Source organism: Dermacentor variabilis, chromosome 2, assembly GCF_050947875.1.
Source record: "Dermacentor variabilis isolate Ectoservices chromosome 2, ASM5094787v1, whole genome shotgun sequence".
Taxonomy (NCBI): domain Eukaryota; kingdom Metazoa; phylum Arthropoda; class Arachnida; order Ixodida; family Ixodidae; genus Dermacentor; species Dermacentor variabilis.
In genome coordinates, this window is record NC_134569.1 from 240,283,958 (window position 1) to 240,300,631 (window position 16,674).

Genomic DNA, 16,674 nt, shown 5'->3' on the forward strand with positions numbered 1-16,674 from the left:
CGCTGTACGTCCTAGCCAGCTGTTTCAGAGTGGACCTTGCGGCGCGGGCCTTCATCGCAAGGCGCGCGCATCCCCGTCATCGTCAGACACTGCGACAGCTACCGCATCTTGACGGCACCCAGAGGACTGCGCTGCATACCGGCGTAGAAAGCACTAGTTCTTGCTGCAGTTTTCCATCGCATCTGCCAGGACGCTTCGTCAACGCCTTCCTTCGCACGATTTCCCCGCCGTAGGGGAATATTTATGTAAGCAGGGATGGGGGAGGCCTCGTGCCCCATGACGGTCACACACGCGGCAAACATCGCGTACCGTGCAAGCGCCAGGATGTTTGGGGAGAAGGGGAAACCTTTCTTTAGCGTGCGGGGCACGGCAATCGCAAGCACTATTAGCGCCACCGGGCGTGTCATGCGAGATCCTTCCAACATTGCCCGAGTCTCCTTGGTACACTGCAAGCGGCGAGTGCGGAAGGTTCCGCTGCCACTCCTGTTTTCTCGCACCGGATAAGTCAGCCACGTTAGTGTTAGTTGCAAGTGTAGCAGATGCTTTCCGAGTGTACACGTGGTTTTTGTCCGTTGTTTCATCAAGCTGGGAAGACGTACGCGATTCGTGGTGCGCGGTGTGCCGAGACGTAGCACTGTTGGCATCACCGTTTATGCCTGCAACCTATAGCAAGCTTTCAATCCTGAGCACTTTATACGTCTTTTTTTTGTGTTCCCCAGCTACCGTCTGAGAGGCAGCAGATATTTATTAAGGTTAGCAATGGCACAGCTCTCCATCTGATGTAGCCAGCATATTTGGTTATAGCACGTAGAGCGAGTGCAGCTTTCATTTACCTGGCTGTGCACAATCTCAATCACCCATACATCCGCTCTGATTGTTTCAAGCTTCCAAATAAGAAGAGGTGCTACAGGAAATGGTTACATCACTTTCTTGCTGCGTTTCTCGCAGCGCTAGTGCCCTTATGCCCTAGCAATTAGTTACCAGTTTGTCTACGAAAACGTTAATCTTCATTTGTCAGTCACTCTGAAATTTCGTGATTGTTATTCACTCTGGGAAACCCAATGCGGTGGCTGAGCGGCTATGGCGTTCACCTGAGGGGTACGAGGGAGCGGGTTCGATTCTAATTTCCTGCAATGACCGCCACATCATGATGGAGGCGAAATGCACAACGCTCGTGTGCCCTGATTGAGGTCCACGATAAGGAAACCCAGGTGATCCAAATTAATCTGGAGGATTCCACTACTGTGTCTCTCACAGTCCTCCTTTTAATTTGGGACTCGAGATACCTAGAATCCATGATTGAATGAATGAATTAATAAATGAATAAATCGATCAGTCAAATTATAGAAATTCAAAATTGAAATGTTCGATCCTTTTTCTCGCTTTTCTATGAACTGCTTCAATCACTCCAGAGTTCTAAGTTATGGCAAACGTGATTGACTGAGAAAACGTTGTGCTGAATTCGGGGCAAAGAAAATCCCCGAAGGAGTTTTCGTACGCGACCCTTTTGTGGGAGCTGCTCAGGGGCTCAAAAACCGCGCCCGGCATGCACTCACCTAGGATGTTGGTGCCTCTCTTCGGGTATCCACCCATGGTGAAAGTATGCGAGTGGTCCGCAGTCACCACCAGAAGAGACTCGTCCGTTTTGAGCGTGTTGCGCGTCTCCTGAACGGCCTGGTCGAACTCCAAGGCTTCTTCCAGGGCTGAACCACCCTTGCTTTTGTGGTGCGCCATGTCGATTCGCGCTCCTGTTCGGGTAATACGGGAAGGAAGAAAGATCTCGTTCCATACCTACTATACCAGGCATTTATTTTTCTTGTTTTGAAGTGTCGCTCGTTATTAGAGTGATTTGCAGCACAGAAAGAGGTAACCTGTTTTTGGTTCGCCTGAAAAAGACGCTGTTTGTTCAATAAAAAAACACCTTTGCTGTAGTTGTCGTTACCTCCAGCTTTATTTCTTTTCTACAAGGTCGGAGGGAGCACATATTAATACATTTCATCGGTTCAATTCAAGAATCCGACATGTCTGCCCACAATCTAGGTACTCCTTAGTGTGGGAACGCAATGGGATATATGGTAAATGGCAGTAATTCGTGCTATCTGGTCTATCGTACTGAGATCCTAAGTAGCGTAAGAAAGACAAGGACTGAAATAAGAAAGACAACCCACACGCTATGTTAGCTGCACCGTGTCTTTTAAACACAACTAAAGATCCAAGTATGAAGGTGGATGTCACCGTCGCGATTGTCCAAATCAAGAGCTTCTAGAGAACTAGAGAACTAGTATTAGGAAGGAAAAGTTCCCCGAAAGCGTGGCGCCGTAGATTTACTTATGTGCAGCGTGCAGACAATTAACGAGACCACTCCCGGAATGGCGAAGGGAAGACCTTGGAATGTGGCCTGCACATATCGTTTGCTTACCTTCGACGAGCAGCACAAATCCCTTGGGCGCTTTCTTAAGGATCTCCACAGCGACTCTGGTCATCTCCGGTAGGGTGGGCTTTGTGGTATCCGGGTTGCTGCGCTCGATCACGTAGGGCACGTGGTCGTTGTCGAAGATCCCTGCCCGAAGAAAGGCAGACGTCAAGTTTGTCTTGGACGCACCCTGAACGTTTTCACAGTGGAAACCACAACGAGCTCCACAAGTCAACAGCAATAGGAGAAATCATCGTCACCAGCCTATTTTATGTCCACTGGCAGGACGAAGTCCTCTCCCTTCGATCTCAAATTACCCCAGTCTTGCGCTAGCTGATTCCAACTTGCGTCTGCAAATTTCCTAATTTCATCACTCCACCTAATTTTCTGCCGTCCTCCACTGCGCTACCCTTCCCTTGGCACCCATTTTCTAATGGTCCGCCAGTTATCTGCCCAACGCATTGCGCTGGGCTGGATGTACTTGTGGATGTAAACAAAGTCTGTCCCAAAAGTTTATGCAGTGAGTCAGAAAAAAAGTAATGGCTCTCCTGTAAACGAGAGTAGATGTAAGCATGACATAGCTACCGGCAAAGTATATTGGTTGGAGATGATACTAGCCACAATCATAATATTGCTATAGTGCTTCTTCCCAACCGCACAACCTACCAAACGACGCCACACCCCAGCACATGAACTTGCTTTGAATGTCATTGCAAGTGTCGTCTCGACCAAACAGCTATACGCGGCGCGCCGGACGCTGCCGGCTTCCTCAGGCCGCAGAATTCACGGACTGCTGGCCTTCACCACGGAACCCCGTCTCAGCACCAAAAGATGACCATCAAGTGTACCTTTTGAACGTCGCTATTGGAAAAGACTTCGTCGTACTAGAAGTTACATATTGAGTGATATTGTGAAGAAGCACAGTAAGAACTTCGAAGCAATATTCTGTAACTTATGGTAAAAAACGACGTACAGCGCGAAGGACAAGGACTGCGAGAGACAACAACACAGCGCAGTGTTTGTCGTCTCTGGCAGCCATTATCCTTCGCGCAGTACGTCAATTTCCCATGAATTACCATCTATTTCAAGCAACCGCCCTAGTTTTTGTAACTTGTTTGGCCAGTAACTAGCGCATGCAGAGCGGTTCTGTACAAAGGGTTGGGGGCCGGAGACCGCATTTTCTTAAGTTTTGACTAGTAGCCGATACGGCCTTGCTTTGCCCGCATAATGGCTCTGGCTTTTGGTTCAAGGTTACTTGAAGGTCGCCGTCAACAGGAGCTAAAATCACTTCATGCTTGAAATGGGAGACGGTGCAACGCCGTCACTCTCTCGCCACTAAAAGGACCCGGTTGACTTCTAGTACGAGCTAGACTGCTGAATAACAAGGCAGAATTTTATGCGCCTACTTTTTGTGCAAGATATATTTAGTATGTCAAAATGCAGATTCATGGACAGATGGAACAAAGAATCTGTATAAATTTTCTTGTGAAATTTGGAAACAATGGTGCCGATATTTATCAAATTTTCGAAAACGCTTATCTAAAGGATGCACTAAAGTGAAGCGTAGTATTCAAGTGTGTTCAGCGTTTTCGGGATGGCGGTGACAAAACAAAGAACGTTGCAAGACCAGGCCACCCCTCCACCTCGTGCGAACGTGAAAACATTGATCATGTGCATTTCATTATACTCAATTACCAGCGAATAACTCTTTGATAATAGCAGGACTTCGGCTGGTGAGAAAACGTCCTTTCATCATATTTCGAATGAAACTTTTGAAATGAGGAAGGTTTGTGCCAACATGGTGGCGAATCTGTTAATTCGTCAGAACAAGTTGCGACTAAAAGAATGTTCCATTGATCGGAAATACTCCCCACTGCAGTGACAATATCTTGTATAGGATTGTCACCGGTGACGAAAGCTAGATTAAGGAATATGACGTCAGAAGATGAAGTCCCAAAGCAAGAAGTGGAAAAATATGAACCAATGCCTAATGCGCGGAACAAAGCTAAAATTAAAATCAGGTTTATTGCCTTTTCTTGATTGACTGTCATGAAACTATGCATCACAGCCTTGTTCGTGATGGTCAGATTGTTAATCTGCTACTGTCCAAGTTAATGTAATGTTAAATTGTTAGTGTAGCTTCCTACGTGGAGCACCTCGAGCATCTTGAAAGGCCATGAAAATCTTGCTCGCAGCCAGCGACCGAATTTGTCCAAAGATGGGCGCTGGATTCTGCACCACGATAGTGCCCTTGTGCACTCTACAGTCATAGCACTCTATGCTGGAACACGCTCCGCAGTCGCCGTATTTAGCCGACTGTGTGTTTTCTTATTCGGGGGGAGGGGGGAGGGAAGGAGGGAGGGAGGGGTGTTCACCAAATGCAGACTGAGTCCCTGAGCTCGCATTTTGACGTTGTGACGACAATCTGAGGGAAGCGACATCTCTGCTGAAGCGCTAAACAAAAAAAGGGACGTTCTAAGATGCTTCCAGGAGCATAAAAATTAAGAGGTGGAACCAATGTATCTGTCTCATGCGAAGTATCTTGAGGTTACATTTAGTTATCGCAAAGCTCGTGAAATTATTTTTGAAGCTCACTGCACGAATTTTTGGGACAGGTCGCTTCTACGGTGCAGATTATATATGTATATATCGGTGTGTTTGTGTGTGTGTGTGTGTGAAGAAAAAGAGTACGACGTACGTTGAACTAGCACAGCATATTTCACTGACGTTTCGGCTGATCACCAGGCGCAGCGTCAGTGAAATATGTTGTGCTAGCCATAAATATATATATATATATATATATATATATATATGTGTGTGTGTGTGTGTGTGTGTGTGTGTGTGTGTGTGCTCTCCTAATGCTCGTATAAAAAACCGGCTTCTATCATCATCAGCAGCAGCATGGTTACGCCCACTGCAGGGCACAGGCCTCTCCCATACTTCAACTAACCCGGTCATGTACTAAATGTGGCCATGTCGTCCCTGAAAACCTCTTAATCTCATCCGCCCACCTAACTTTCTGCCGCCCCCTGTTACGCTTCCCTTCCCTTGGAATCCAGTCCGTAACCATTAATGGCCATCGGTTATCTTCCCTCATTACATGTCCTGCCCATGCCCATTTCTTTTTCTTGATTTCAAGTAAGATGTCATTAACTCGCGTTTCTTCCCTCACCCAATCTGCTCTTTTCTTATCCCTTAACGTTACACCCATCATTCTTCTTCCCATAGCTCGTTGCGTCGTCCTCAATTTAAGTAGAACCCTTTTCGTAAGCCTCCAGGTTTCTGCCCGTAGGAGAGTACTGGTAAGACACAGCTAGTATACACTTTTCTCTTGAGGGATAATGGCAACCTGCTGTTCATGATTTGAGGATGCCTACCATAAGCACCCCAGCCCATTCTTATTCTTCTGATTATTTCCGTCTCATGATCCGGATCCGCGGTCACTACCTGCCCGAAATAGATGTATTCTCTTACCACTTGCAGTGCCTCGCTACCTATTGTAAATTGCTGATCTCTTCCGAGGCTGTTAAATATTACTTTAGTTTTCTGCAGATTAATTTTAGACCCACTCTTCTGCTTTGACTCTCCAGGTCAGTGAGCATGCATTGCAATTGGTCCCCGGAGTTACTAAGCAAGTCAATATCATCACCGAATCACAAGTTACTAAGGTATTCTCCATTAACTCTTATCCCCAATTCTTCCCAATCCAGGTCTCAATGAGGTTTCGACAGAATCAAACGCCTTCTCGTAATCAATGAAAGCTATATATAAGGTTTGGTTATATTCCGCACATTTCTCTATCACCTGATTGATAGTGTGAATATGGTCTGTTGTTGAGTAGCCTTTCCGAAATCATCACTGGTGCTTTGGTTGACAGAAGTCTAAAGTGTTCCTGATTCTATTTCCGATTACCTTAGTAAATAGTTTGTAGGCAACTAACAGTAAGCTTATCGGTCTATAATTTTTCAAGTCATTAGCGTCCCCTTTCTTATGGATTAGGATTATGTTAGCGTTCTTCCAATATTCCGGTACGCTCGAGGTCATGAGGCATTGTGTATACAGGGTGGCCAGTTTCTCAAGAACAATCTGCCCACCATCTTTCAACAAATCTGCTGTTAGCTGATGCTCCCCAGCATCCTTTCCCATTTGCATTTCTCCCAAGGCTTTCTTTACTTCTTCCGGCGTTACTTGTGGGATTTCGAATTCTTCTATACTATTCTCTCTTCCATTATCGTCGTGGGTGCGACTGGTACTGTATAAATCTCTATAGAACTCCTCAGCCACTTGAACTATTTCATCCATATTAGTAATAATTTTGCCGGGTTTCTCCCTTAACGCATACATCTAAGTCTTGCCAATTCCTAGTTCCTTCTTCACTGCTTTTAGGCTTCCTCCGTTCCTGAGAGCATGTTCGATTCTATCCATATTATACTTCCTTATGTCAGCTGTCTTACGCTTGTTGATTAACTTGGAAAGTTCTGCCAGTTCTATTCCAGCTGTAGGGTTAGAGGCTTTCATACATTGGCGTTTCTTGATCAGATCTTTCGTCTCCTGCGATAGCTTATTGGTATCCTGTCTCACGGAGTTACCACCGACTTCTATTGCAAACTACTTAATGATGCCCACAAGATTGTCGTTCATTGCGTCAACGCAAAGGTCCTCTTCCTGAGTTAAAGCCGAATACCTGTTCTGTAGCGTGATCTGGAATTCCTCTATTTTCCCTCTTACCGCTAACTCATTGATCGGCTTCTTAAGTACCAGTTTCTTCCGTTCCCTCCTCAGGTCTAGGCTAATTTGAGTTCTTACCATCCTATGGTCACTGCATCACACCTTGCTGAGCACGTCCACATATTGTATGATGCCAGGGTTAGCGCAGAGTATGAAGTCTATTTCATTTCTAGTCTCGCCGTTCTGGCTCGTCCACGTCCACTTTCGGCTATCCCGCTTGCGGAAGAAGGTATTCATTATCCGCATATTATTCTGTTCCGCAAACTCTACTAATAACTCTCCCGTGCTATTCCTAGAGCCTATGCCATATTCCCCCACTGCCTTGTCTCCAGCCTGCTTCTTGCCTACCTTGGCATTAAAGTCGCCCATTAGTATAGTGTATTTAGTTTTGACTCTACCCACCACAGATTCCACGTCTTCATAGAAGCTTTCGACTTCCTGGTCATCATGACTGGATGTAGGGGCGTAGACCTGTACGACCTTCATTTTGTACCTCTTATTAAGTTTCACATCAAGTCCTGCCACCGTTTTTTTAATGCCATAGAATTCCCGTATGTTACCAGCTATATTCTTATTAATCAGGAATCCGACTCCTGGTTCTCGTCTCTCCGCTAAGCACCGGTAGCACAGGACTTGCCCGCTTTTTAGCACTGTACATGCTTGTTTTGGCCTCCTAACTTCACTCAGCCCTATTATATCCCATTTACTGCCCTCTCTAATTCCTCTAACAGCACTGCTAGACTCGCCTCACTCAACAATGTTCTAACGTTAAACGTTGCCAGGTTCAGATTCTAATGGCGGCCTGTCCGGATCCAGGGATTCTTAGCTTATATAACGCTGTTAAAGTCGTCATTTTATCGTCCTTATGCTGGCGTCATCATGCCGTCATGTCATTCCACGGACGTCATCCCACTATCGTCAGCAGGAGCACGTGCAGCAACTTAAGCGTGAACATCAATATACTTAAGAGAGAAGTTTAGCTCGGGCCCAACTGCAATGGCGCCTATACAAATACATTTAATATACAGAAATGCTTTTCTGAGACACACCCTTGACCGCTAGCAATGAAATGTGTTGCATTTCAGAAGGAAAGCTGAATTCTAGTGAATGTTTCAAGTACAATATTGATTTATTTTGGGACGGATTGATTTCACAAAAATTGCCGGAAATCCATCAGACAAAAAAATAAATAAAAACCAGCACGAAGTTTACAAATCCGTAACGGTGTACCAATAACAAATATCGCAATACTGTCAACTGCGTTTGTCAGAACATCAAAAGCGCACAAATGTGATACATTTATTTGTATTTTATATGAATTATTAACAATGTTTGCAAGGGTGTTGCAAAAGCCCTACTTAGATAATTGTGGTGAACTTGAGAGCCATGCGCAATGCAACAATTTTGTCCGACACCTAAAGACCGGCAGTAGATGCACTGCCAGAGGATGGGATTCAAATCGTGGACTGTGTAGTACTCATAGTGATGAGCGGTGTTTTGAGAGGCTAGTGGGTAGTATTAGTCCACCAGGCGTACGTGCTGCTAAGGGACATAATGAGCGGCATGGAAAACACATGGCCGAACTTTCTAATATGAATCTATGGCCGATCCGATTCGGTTGTTACGTTGCTGATATTTTTTTTTTAGTGTAAGGCCTTATGGGCTCATTGCAATAGCCGTTTCAGTTGGTGATGTCTGCCGCCACCGGTGTCGGTCGCAGCTATCGCCAGGAATGATAAAAATACGCAGTTGCCGTCGGCATTGAACCAGGGCCCCCTGCGCGGGAGTCAGCTACTCTACCCCTGAGCTCGTTATCTCCCGCGGAAAGAAGTCCTATACCTCCGTCCTACCACGTGAGGAGTCACTCGGTGTGAGATGCTCGACACATAGCGTCGGTACATGTGGACTTCGTCTTTCAGTTGCATGTTATTGTGCCAGGTGGCACGCCATGTAACAGTTACATAGCTCGCGATGCAACGCGGATAGAGAAGCTTCGAGAAAAAAATCAATAGGGGTATATGCAAGTATTCTTGTATAGAAAATATGTATAAGATACCTGAATAAATAAGCAGGTTAGATGACTGTTACCGCCCGTTTCGTAGGTGATGCCAATAAAGCATCACCATCAGCAACAGCGTCGTGTCCTGCCAATTGCCCCGCGATGTGAGGCGCGCGCCGCGTGGCGTCGATACACGCGATATTTGCTTGCAGTAGCGTTGTATTCCACCAGCTGCCAAGACATGTAGCAGTTCCTTCGCATCGTGCATGTAAAGGAATGTGACACGTGCCCCACTTGGTACGCGTTATGTCGCCTCCTCGAAAGGTACGAAAGGCTTCTGAAGAACCGAATCGTAATGCTACGCGCGCGGCTGCAACGAGAGAACGTCGGGCTCAGCTGTGCAGGCAGCAGCACAAGTCGCAGCTTGACGGGCAGCGGGCAGTTGGGTTCGTTCTCGTGAAAACGACGCGAAGAGGCTTCGCCGAGAAGACCCCGCGGCGCGTGCTGTCGAAAGTGGAGAGGCTATGGAGCCGCTGCTCCAGCTTACGATGTCACTGTGCCGCGCAGAGCTGTTACTTTTTTTTCCCCCTTAGAACAGCATTAATGCATCCTTGCTCTCCGAATCCTCAGTATAGTGTCTTTAGGTACGTCGCTGCGTGGAACTGATCTGTTTCTGTTCTGGCATAGTTACGGTTTGGAGTGACAAGAAAAGCTGTGTGCGCTGCACCTGCTTAACAGCGACTTCTGCGCCTACTGCACTAGGCGCTTTAGCAATGGCTAGACAACTTGTCCATAGCCGTCCTTGCATTGCCCCCTGTTAAATAATAAGGTCGCTCGATCACCTCGACACAAATGCCGCGGAGTCGCGCGGCTTACAACGAGTTTATGAAGTACACATTTAAGATACGCCAAAGAAGAACGCTAATTCTAGGAACAATTGCATTCAATCGAAGAAAAAAGAGGTTGGTTAGTAGGCGAAAAAATTATGTCCAAACTTTTTTTTTGTTGCTCGGAAACTTGACCGGCTGCAGATCAGTGCGCTGTCACAAATTTCGAACTAATTCGAGCATGCAGACTGTTTTGATGTAAACGCATTCCTTCTCCGATGCCGATAAAGTGTTAATCAGGCGCGAACACTGTCAAAATTCATTGAGAGACAGCGCGCCCTCGGGCCAGAACTTAAAGGAAAACTTTAGCTCGGCGAGTTCTAGCTGAGAACATGGGAACAGAGAAATTGTTCTTCTCAGTAACCACTGCACTTAATCTTTAACATTGTGTGGCATTCAAAAGGGCAAGGAAATTATACCTGTAAGAAGTGAATTTTCAATTTAGGGGATATTTGTTTTTATTTCTGAAAAATTATAAAGAAGTACTCTAGTATGCAGTTCACAATTCTCTAAACTCAGAAACGAAATAAAAAGCGATATCACGATTATGTAAACTGCACCTGATCATACACCCTTCTAAACTTTTCAATGGACTGACTGGGTCCTTTGAAACACCCTTCTCAACCTTTTATAAATTTCACCTCAACTGCATATTCTTATATCACATTTCCCGCTTGGCTAGGAGAGCGATATTTGTTTTTAGTGCCCGAGTTAATAGTACTAATAAACTTCGCCCTCCTGTACCGTTCGAACTTTCGGCACTTTTTATCAAAGATTGTGGGTCTTAAACCAAGCTTCTGCTATAATTGCTAGAATTTAATTTTCTTTCTCAAGTGCAACAAATGCAATCAAAATTGGTCCCGTGGTTGCTTCAAGAGCATTTCTGTTTTTTACATCTATTTGAATAGGGAAGTCGCAATCGTCTCTGAGCTAAAGCTTCCTCTTAAGGGGAGCTTCACCACCTATATTTCGGATTTGCGTCTTTAATCCTATTAAAGACGCAAATCCTATTCCTATACGCCGTAATACGCAAATCTTATACGCAGTATATCCTATTTAAACATGGCCCTGGGGCGGTAATGTCTGTTTTAGTATCGCTTAAATAGGATTTACTGATATAGCCTAAACTTGTATTCCTATTTACAGCCGCTTTAATAACTATGGTTCTCGAATGAGGTTATCTTATGCTTTAACTGCTTAGATAGCAAAAAAAAAATTAAGAAAAGCCTGAGTCACGTATGTTCTCAGTACTCACCGAGCAGGAAATCAGTCTTTCCAGGCATGACAGAGAGCAGCTGCTGCCGGTTCCACACGTAGCTGGCGTTGCCCATCTTGGACCTTGCCTCCTGCCATTCTTTGATCAGGTCTTTGCCATCCTTGCGCACGCCATCTTTGCCTTCCTCGTCCTGGGTGGCGCGGAACATCTTCCTTCCACCACCAAGGATCACCTGATAAGGGAAAGATAATAGCGCGGAAAGCTCACCAAGAATGTTGCAGGGAATCTCAAGAAAACGATCTCTGCGGATTTTAGGGCAGTCGATGCGGTTTCATAAAAAGAATACTGCGGGAATCTTGTGCGTGTTGGCGTGTCATATTTCACTGCACAGCGTGAGAGAGACAGAAAGAGCCCGATGCAGGCTGAATAATGTCATATGCACGTAATACCCTGAACCATTGAAGAATAGACATTAGGCGGGCCATCAATTCACCAAATTATGCCGCTGTTTATTCATCTGTCGGCTTCAGCTCACCATCCTTGATGACCTCGAGTCATGTGTTTCTTTTTGTGCGCATCTTGTCTGCATCTTCTCTACAAAGGTACTCATTTAATTATTCTTCGCGCTGTCGGCTTTTCTACTTGCATTCGCTTTTTTTCATTCCCATCTTTGATTCAGGGACTCAAACCAGTCAAGAACCCCCGCCCCCCCCGAAAAGAATTCATAACTACACCACTGCTTTGAATAGCATTACACCTGACTAATCACTGAACTCGTCGCGCATTGCTCTTATTCACCAAAGAGTGACACTCGTTCCAGTCAGCGGAGAGAACTGCAATGTAGACAACATAAAGACAGCAATTCGTTGTGCACCCTATTTCAGCCTCCTCTCGTCATCTTCCCAGCTGCAAATCGGTGTCGCACAAGACAAGAAATGGCACAAAATATCTATGAAAGACGAAGTTTACGCGGAGACAACCACATTCCTGCGATTCGACAACCGAACGTCTTACGGAGAAGATATTTGCTTCGTAGAAGTCTCAGCTTGTGCCTTAGAAAAGAGTAGATCGCTGTATTTGTGCGACACATAAGCCAGAAAGAGGGAGGAGAAAAAATAGGCAGAGAAAGGCAGGAATGTTATTCAGTCTAAGCACCGACTGGATTCACTTTGCTGGGGAAATGGGTACAAGGAATAAAGGTGACAGAAGGAAACAAAAATAAAGAGAGAAGATACACAATAACGCGATGAAACGCACAACTTTCAAAGTCAGTTGCACAGTTCACAACTTTTTAGGAATATGAGCAATGCATTTAAGGTCTTGAGTGCCGAAATCTGTCTAGGCCGCTGTCCTATGACTTTTTCCTCCGTTAAGAGGCGATTGTCCAGCTTTTCGAGTGCCGTCGCGACCACTTTTTTTCCACACTGTAACGGGGACAATCACAGAGGAGGTGATTTATGGCCTCCTCCCAACTGCAGGTGTCGCAAGCGGAGCTGTCGGTTCCTGCATTGCGAAAGGAATATGCATACGTCAATGCCACACCGAGACACAGGCACAACGGAAGTGTTGCTTTTGCTCGTGGTTTCCCTGCGGAAAAACAGAATTGCAAACGTCGATCCAATCTGTGAAGACTTGCGCTGGTAAATCCACTTGCGTTCCACAGTGTCAGTGTGAGCTTGCACGTGATAGACTGAAACCTAGAGGCTGGGTCTGCTCTCGACAATTGCACTGGTGTACAATGTACATTGCCGTGGGCTGATCGGGGAGCGTCATCATCACTGTCGTTACCAGAGATTCCGCTGTGACCAGGTATTCAATGAAGGATAAGCGATGTTGTGCCCCTTGCGTGATTGTAATGTAGCAAAATGTCCGATAGAATAGCAGTTTGAGCTTGTTGGTTTTCCATCCTGGTGTTAACAGCGCAAAACGTAGACGAGACACGAGACGAGAAGACGACACCACCAGCGCTGACTTTCAACAACGTTCATTTTAAAGAAACACGGCTTATTATACAATTGCCCACACGTGTCGCAGTCACGTGATCCCACATCATGTGAAACATGCACTCTTTTCTTTTTTTCACTCAAGAAAGTGGTTGTACTTTCAAAACCTCAAGTTCATTTTTTTTGCCAGTAGCACGGACGGCGTGCTAACGCATTGGTCCCGAAGTCTGGTAATCTCGGCTGCCTCAATCATCTGCCGAACCAGCTGGTCATTGTGTTTCTTCAGCACTTCACAGCGTCTGAATTCAGCGTCGCAAGCTTTAGAGGGGCGATCCCTGACATGGATACCTAGATGGATACATGGATACCTACATGGATGCCTAGGTAGGAAGAATGTCCGAATAGCTCCTCGCTAGTCCGTGATTGAACGGGCACAGCTGACATTGGAGAGCTGCCTTGCAGTACGGCTAGCTGTGAGTTGTGTAGCCATCGATGATGTAATTGAGACGTCTTGAATTGGACGATGAGAGACCTCACAGCAATTACCGCAGCTCCAGCTGATCTTTTGAAGGAAACGGAACCCTCTATGGGAACGTGGAGGTGTTCACTGTGCTTCTCATGCAGGAATAAAAATATGCTTTTTTTTAGGGCGACGGATGACATCTGCTACAGACCTAGGGATCGTCGTGCTGCAGGCTTGAAATTCGACGATTTATGCATTTGGCAGCAATGATTCTGCTAAAAACTGAAAGCGGTCTAGAGGCAGAAATGGAGGCGAGATCATGCGGTGGGGGGCCGGGTGAAGGGCCTGATGTGCATCTTTAAAGCGTCGACTTGAATGTACGTATTGATGGGGTAGTCATGCGCGATGGCTACTGGTGTCGCCGTGGATGCACACATGGGAAGGCCAATACATATTCGCAGAGCTCCGGCGTGCCTTGTACAGACTGAAGGGCATGGAAGTTGGTCCTACCAGTCCCATCCAATACAGGCAAGCTATAGCGTAGAAGACCCAGGAACAGTGTGTTCGAGAGTTACAGCATCGCTATCACAGACGCACCCCAGACTTTCCGGCGAGAAAAGAGAGGACATTAGTGGCTATGACTAGCTTTTCCATTTCTGGTTGGAGACTTGTGGGCTCAAGGACAAGTCGTGATAGCGTTTCAGCCAAAAAACAAGGACACCAAGAAAAACAGAGGGGAAATGACTTGCACTTAATAATTGAATTAAAAAATAATGCGGGCAGTTGTTTTTCATCCACTTTCATTTCCATCAATTTATCATTTATTTAATTCAATTGGTAAGTACAAGTAATTTCCCCTATGTCGTCTTTTGGTGTCTTTGCTGGCTTAAGTGCGGTGCGTCTTCATCGAAGTGGGTGGCTGTTCATTTGTCCGACGGCATACGGTCTCACTGCTTTGCGCGTGAAAGCGGCCATAGGGGACTTCTCCGTAGACAACTGCAGACCCGTGTTCGAAGATAATGTGGCTACTTTTTGGAGTTGTGAGCGCACTTGGGGATGCGCCACTCATGATGCCCAAATGTATATATATGGTGTCCTAGATAGAAATATAAACGGATTGCGGAAAGAAATCTACCAGATTGATGAGCGCGAGCTGAACTAGCTTGGGGCTCCAAGACACCGCCTTCTGGTACTCCACACTACTTCATATCCTGTGATGTCGCAGCATCCTATGTTTGCACAAATAGTTAGTTACCTGCCCTTCAAGTAGCGGAATGTTCACCAATAACAAGACCACCTGGGCCGACGTCGCCCAAGGTGCATATGATGGCTGGATATGTTACGTTGTTAGAGCGCCTTTATCGCCCGGGAAGAGCGCCTCTGACAATCTCCTTAGGCTTTTTTATGTTTGATGGACAAGACGAGGTCAGTAACGCTGTCTAAAGAATGTCCGCGTCGGAAGCCTGTCATAGCGTTAAGACATACGGCGTAATGTTGATGTCACTCCAGACGGACCAGCACCATCTCTCCATCACCTTTCGTAGACAACTGACCAGTGCAATGAGACGATAAGATGCCGCGTCAAAGAGTGATTTGAGTGTTTTGAGCAACCGGACGAAGCGGCTTGAAATCCGTGGAGGAGGAACCACTCCATCTCGCCATGGATTATTGCACACATCCAGAAGAGAATGATGGGTGTGATGAGATGCACTCTACCACGGTGCGTTAACGCCAATTAGACGCCTAGAACTGGATCCCGTCGAACACCGTATTTGCGGGAGCGAGCCTTGCACGTGGCAGTACACGCGCTCGAGCGTGGAACCACGAGGTGGCCGGTGCCGCACGTGCAGTGGAGAAGAAAAACAGCAGCACACGTCAGCAGGGGCAGACGGGGCTGAGAAGCGGAGCAAGGAAGACGCGTTAGCTTGGGTGGGACGTCAACGCTCGGGACGCCAAGAACTGTAGGAGGGAGCCAGTGGAGAGCCGACGCACGAGATGACCTTTAAAATACACGTATTCCACTGTCGTCACCCAGCCGACGAACAAACGTCTACCGGAGCTCGCCTGCCGTCTTATCTCGTGCAAATCATGGAGTGGCGCAGTGACGTCAGCTTCGTGGAACGCCAAACTGCGAGTTAGCGTTGGAGGCACCAAAGTGTAAGATATATACGAGGGCTAATCAGAAAGTATTTGCCACTACTTTTTATTAGCCAAAATAAGGTACATGCAGGTAGTTACAAATATACGTACTATTCTACGTATCTTACACTATTTTTTCCACGTAGCCCCCACACTGGTTCAGACCTTTGTCTCATCGCAGCACTACATTTGAATTGCCCATGTGGTAGAATTCGTCCGGCTGACTGCGGAACCACCGTCGGACGGCTGTCTTGGCTTCACGACAGACTGACGACACCATCACTTCACACTACTCAAAGCGAGACACTATCCCCCGTAAGTGCGCTGTAATTCCCTGTGGATTTCGATGGGCATTTGTCCTTTGCTCCATAGAAAACGAATCACACTTCGTTGCTCTTACGCCGTGGACGTGTGAAGCCCAACCGTTGTCTTCAACAACTGATAGCAGCGCCGTGCCGCGGCGTTACCGGCAGATAAGGCCGGGCCGATCCAAGAAAGGTCGACCGCTGGGAACGGATATGTTGACTTCGTATTTACAGCCGTACTTCGGCTAAAAAAGAAAAAAATAGGGGCAAAGACTTTGTGATTCGCCCTCGTACTACATAGAGTATATATTTTATACCGTGGGCAATACGAACGCTTTGTAGAGACGCTTATCTATTTCTTCTAGTGTGCCCAATGCTTTGTGCGCTTGTAATTGTTGTTATAAAATGCGTATACGCATTTCTATGCCTACCCAAAGAGGAAGCCTGCCGTGACATAAGAGAAATCCCTATAAAAAATTGATGTACAAACATTGTTTCCATGAAGGCTTTGTTGAATTATTTGGTGGTGGCGGAATAAAAGCCATCTCTAGAACAACATGTACAACCGACATGGTAGATTG

The 16,674-nt window shown here is 46.3% G+C and overlaps 1 protein-coding gene across 2 annotated transcripts in view; it reads right to left on the reverse strand.

The window, feature by feature from the left end:
• Positions 1 to 16,674, reverse strand: part of LOC142573178 (alkaline phosphatase-like) — a 192,742-nt gene that overhangs the window by 16,850 nt on the left and 159,218 nt on the right. For both annotated transcript variants that reach the window (XM_075682750.1, XM_075682749.1), the window contains exons 4-6: positions 11,283 to 11,475; positions 2,420 to 2,560; positions 1,557 to 1,748 (exon numbers count right to left, since the gene is read on the reverse strand). In XM_075682750.1, the coding sequence (XP_075538865.1) occupies positions 1,557 to 1,748; positions 2,420 to 2,560; positions 11,283 to 11,475 (526 nt within the window). The remainder of the gene's footprint in view (positions 1 to 1,556; positions 1,749 to 2,419; positions 2,561 to 11,282; positions 11,476 to 16,674) is intronic.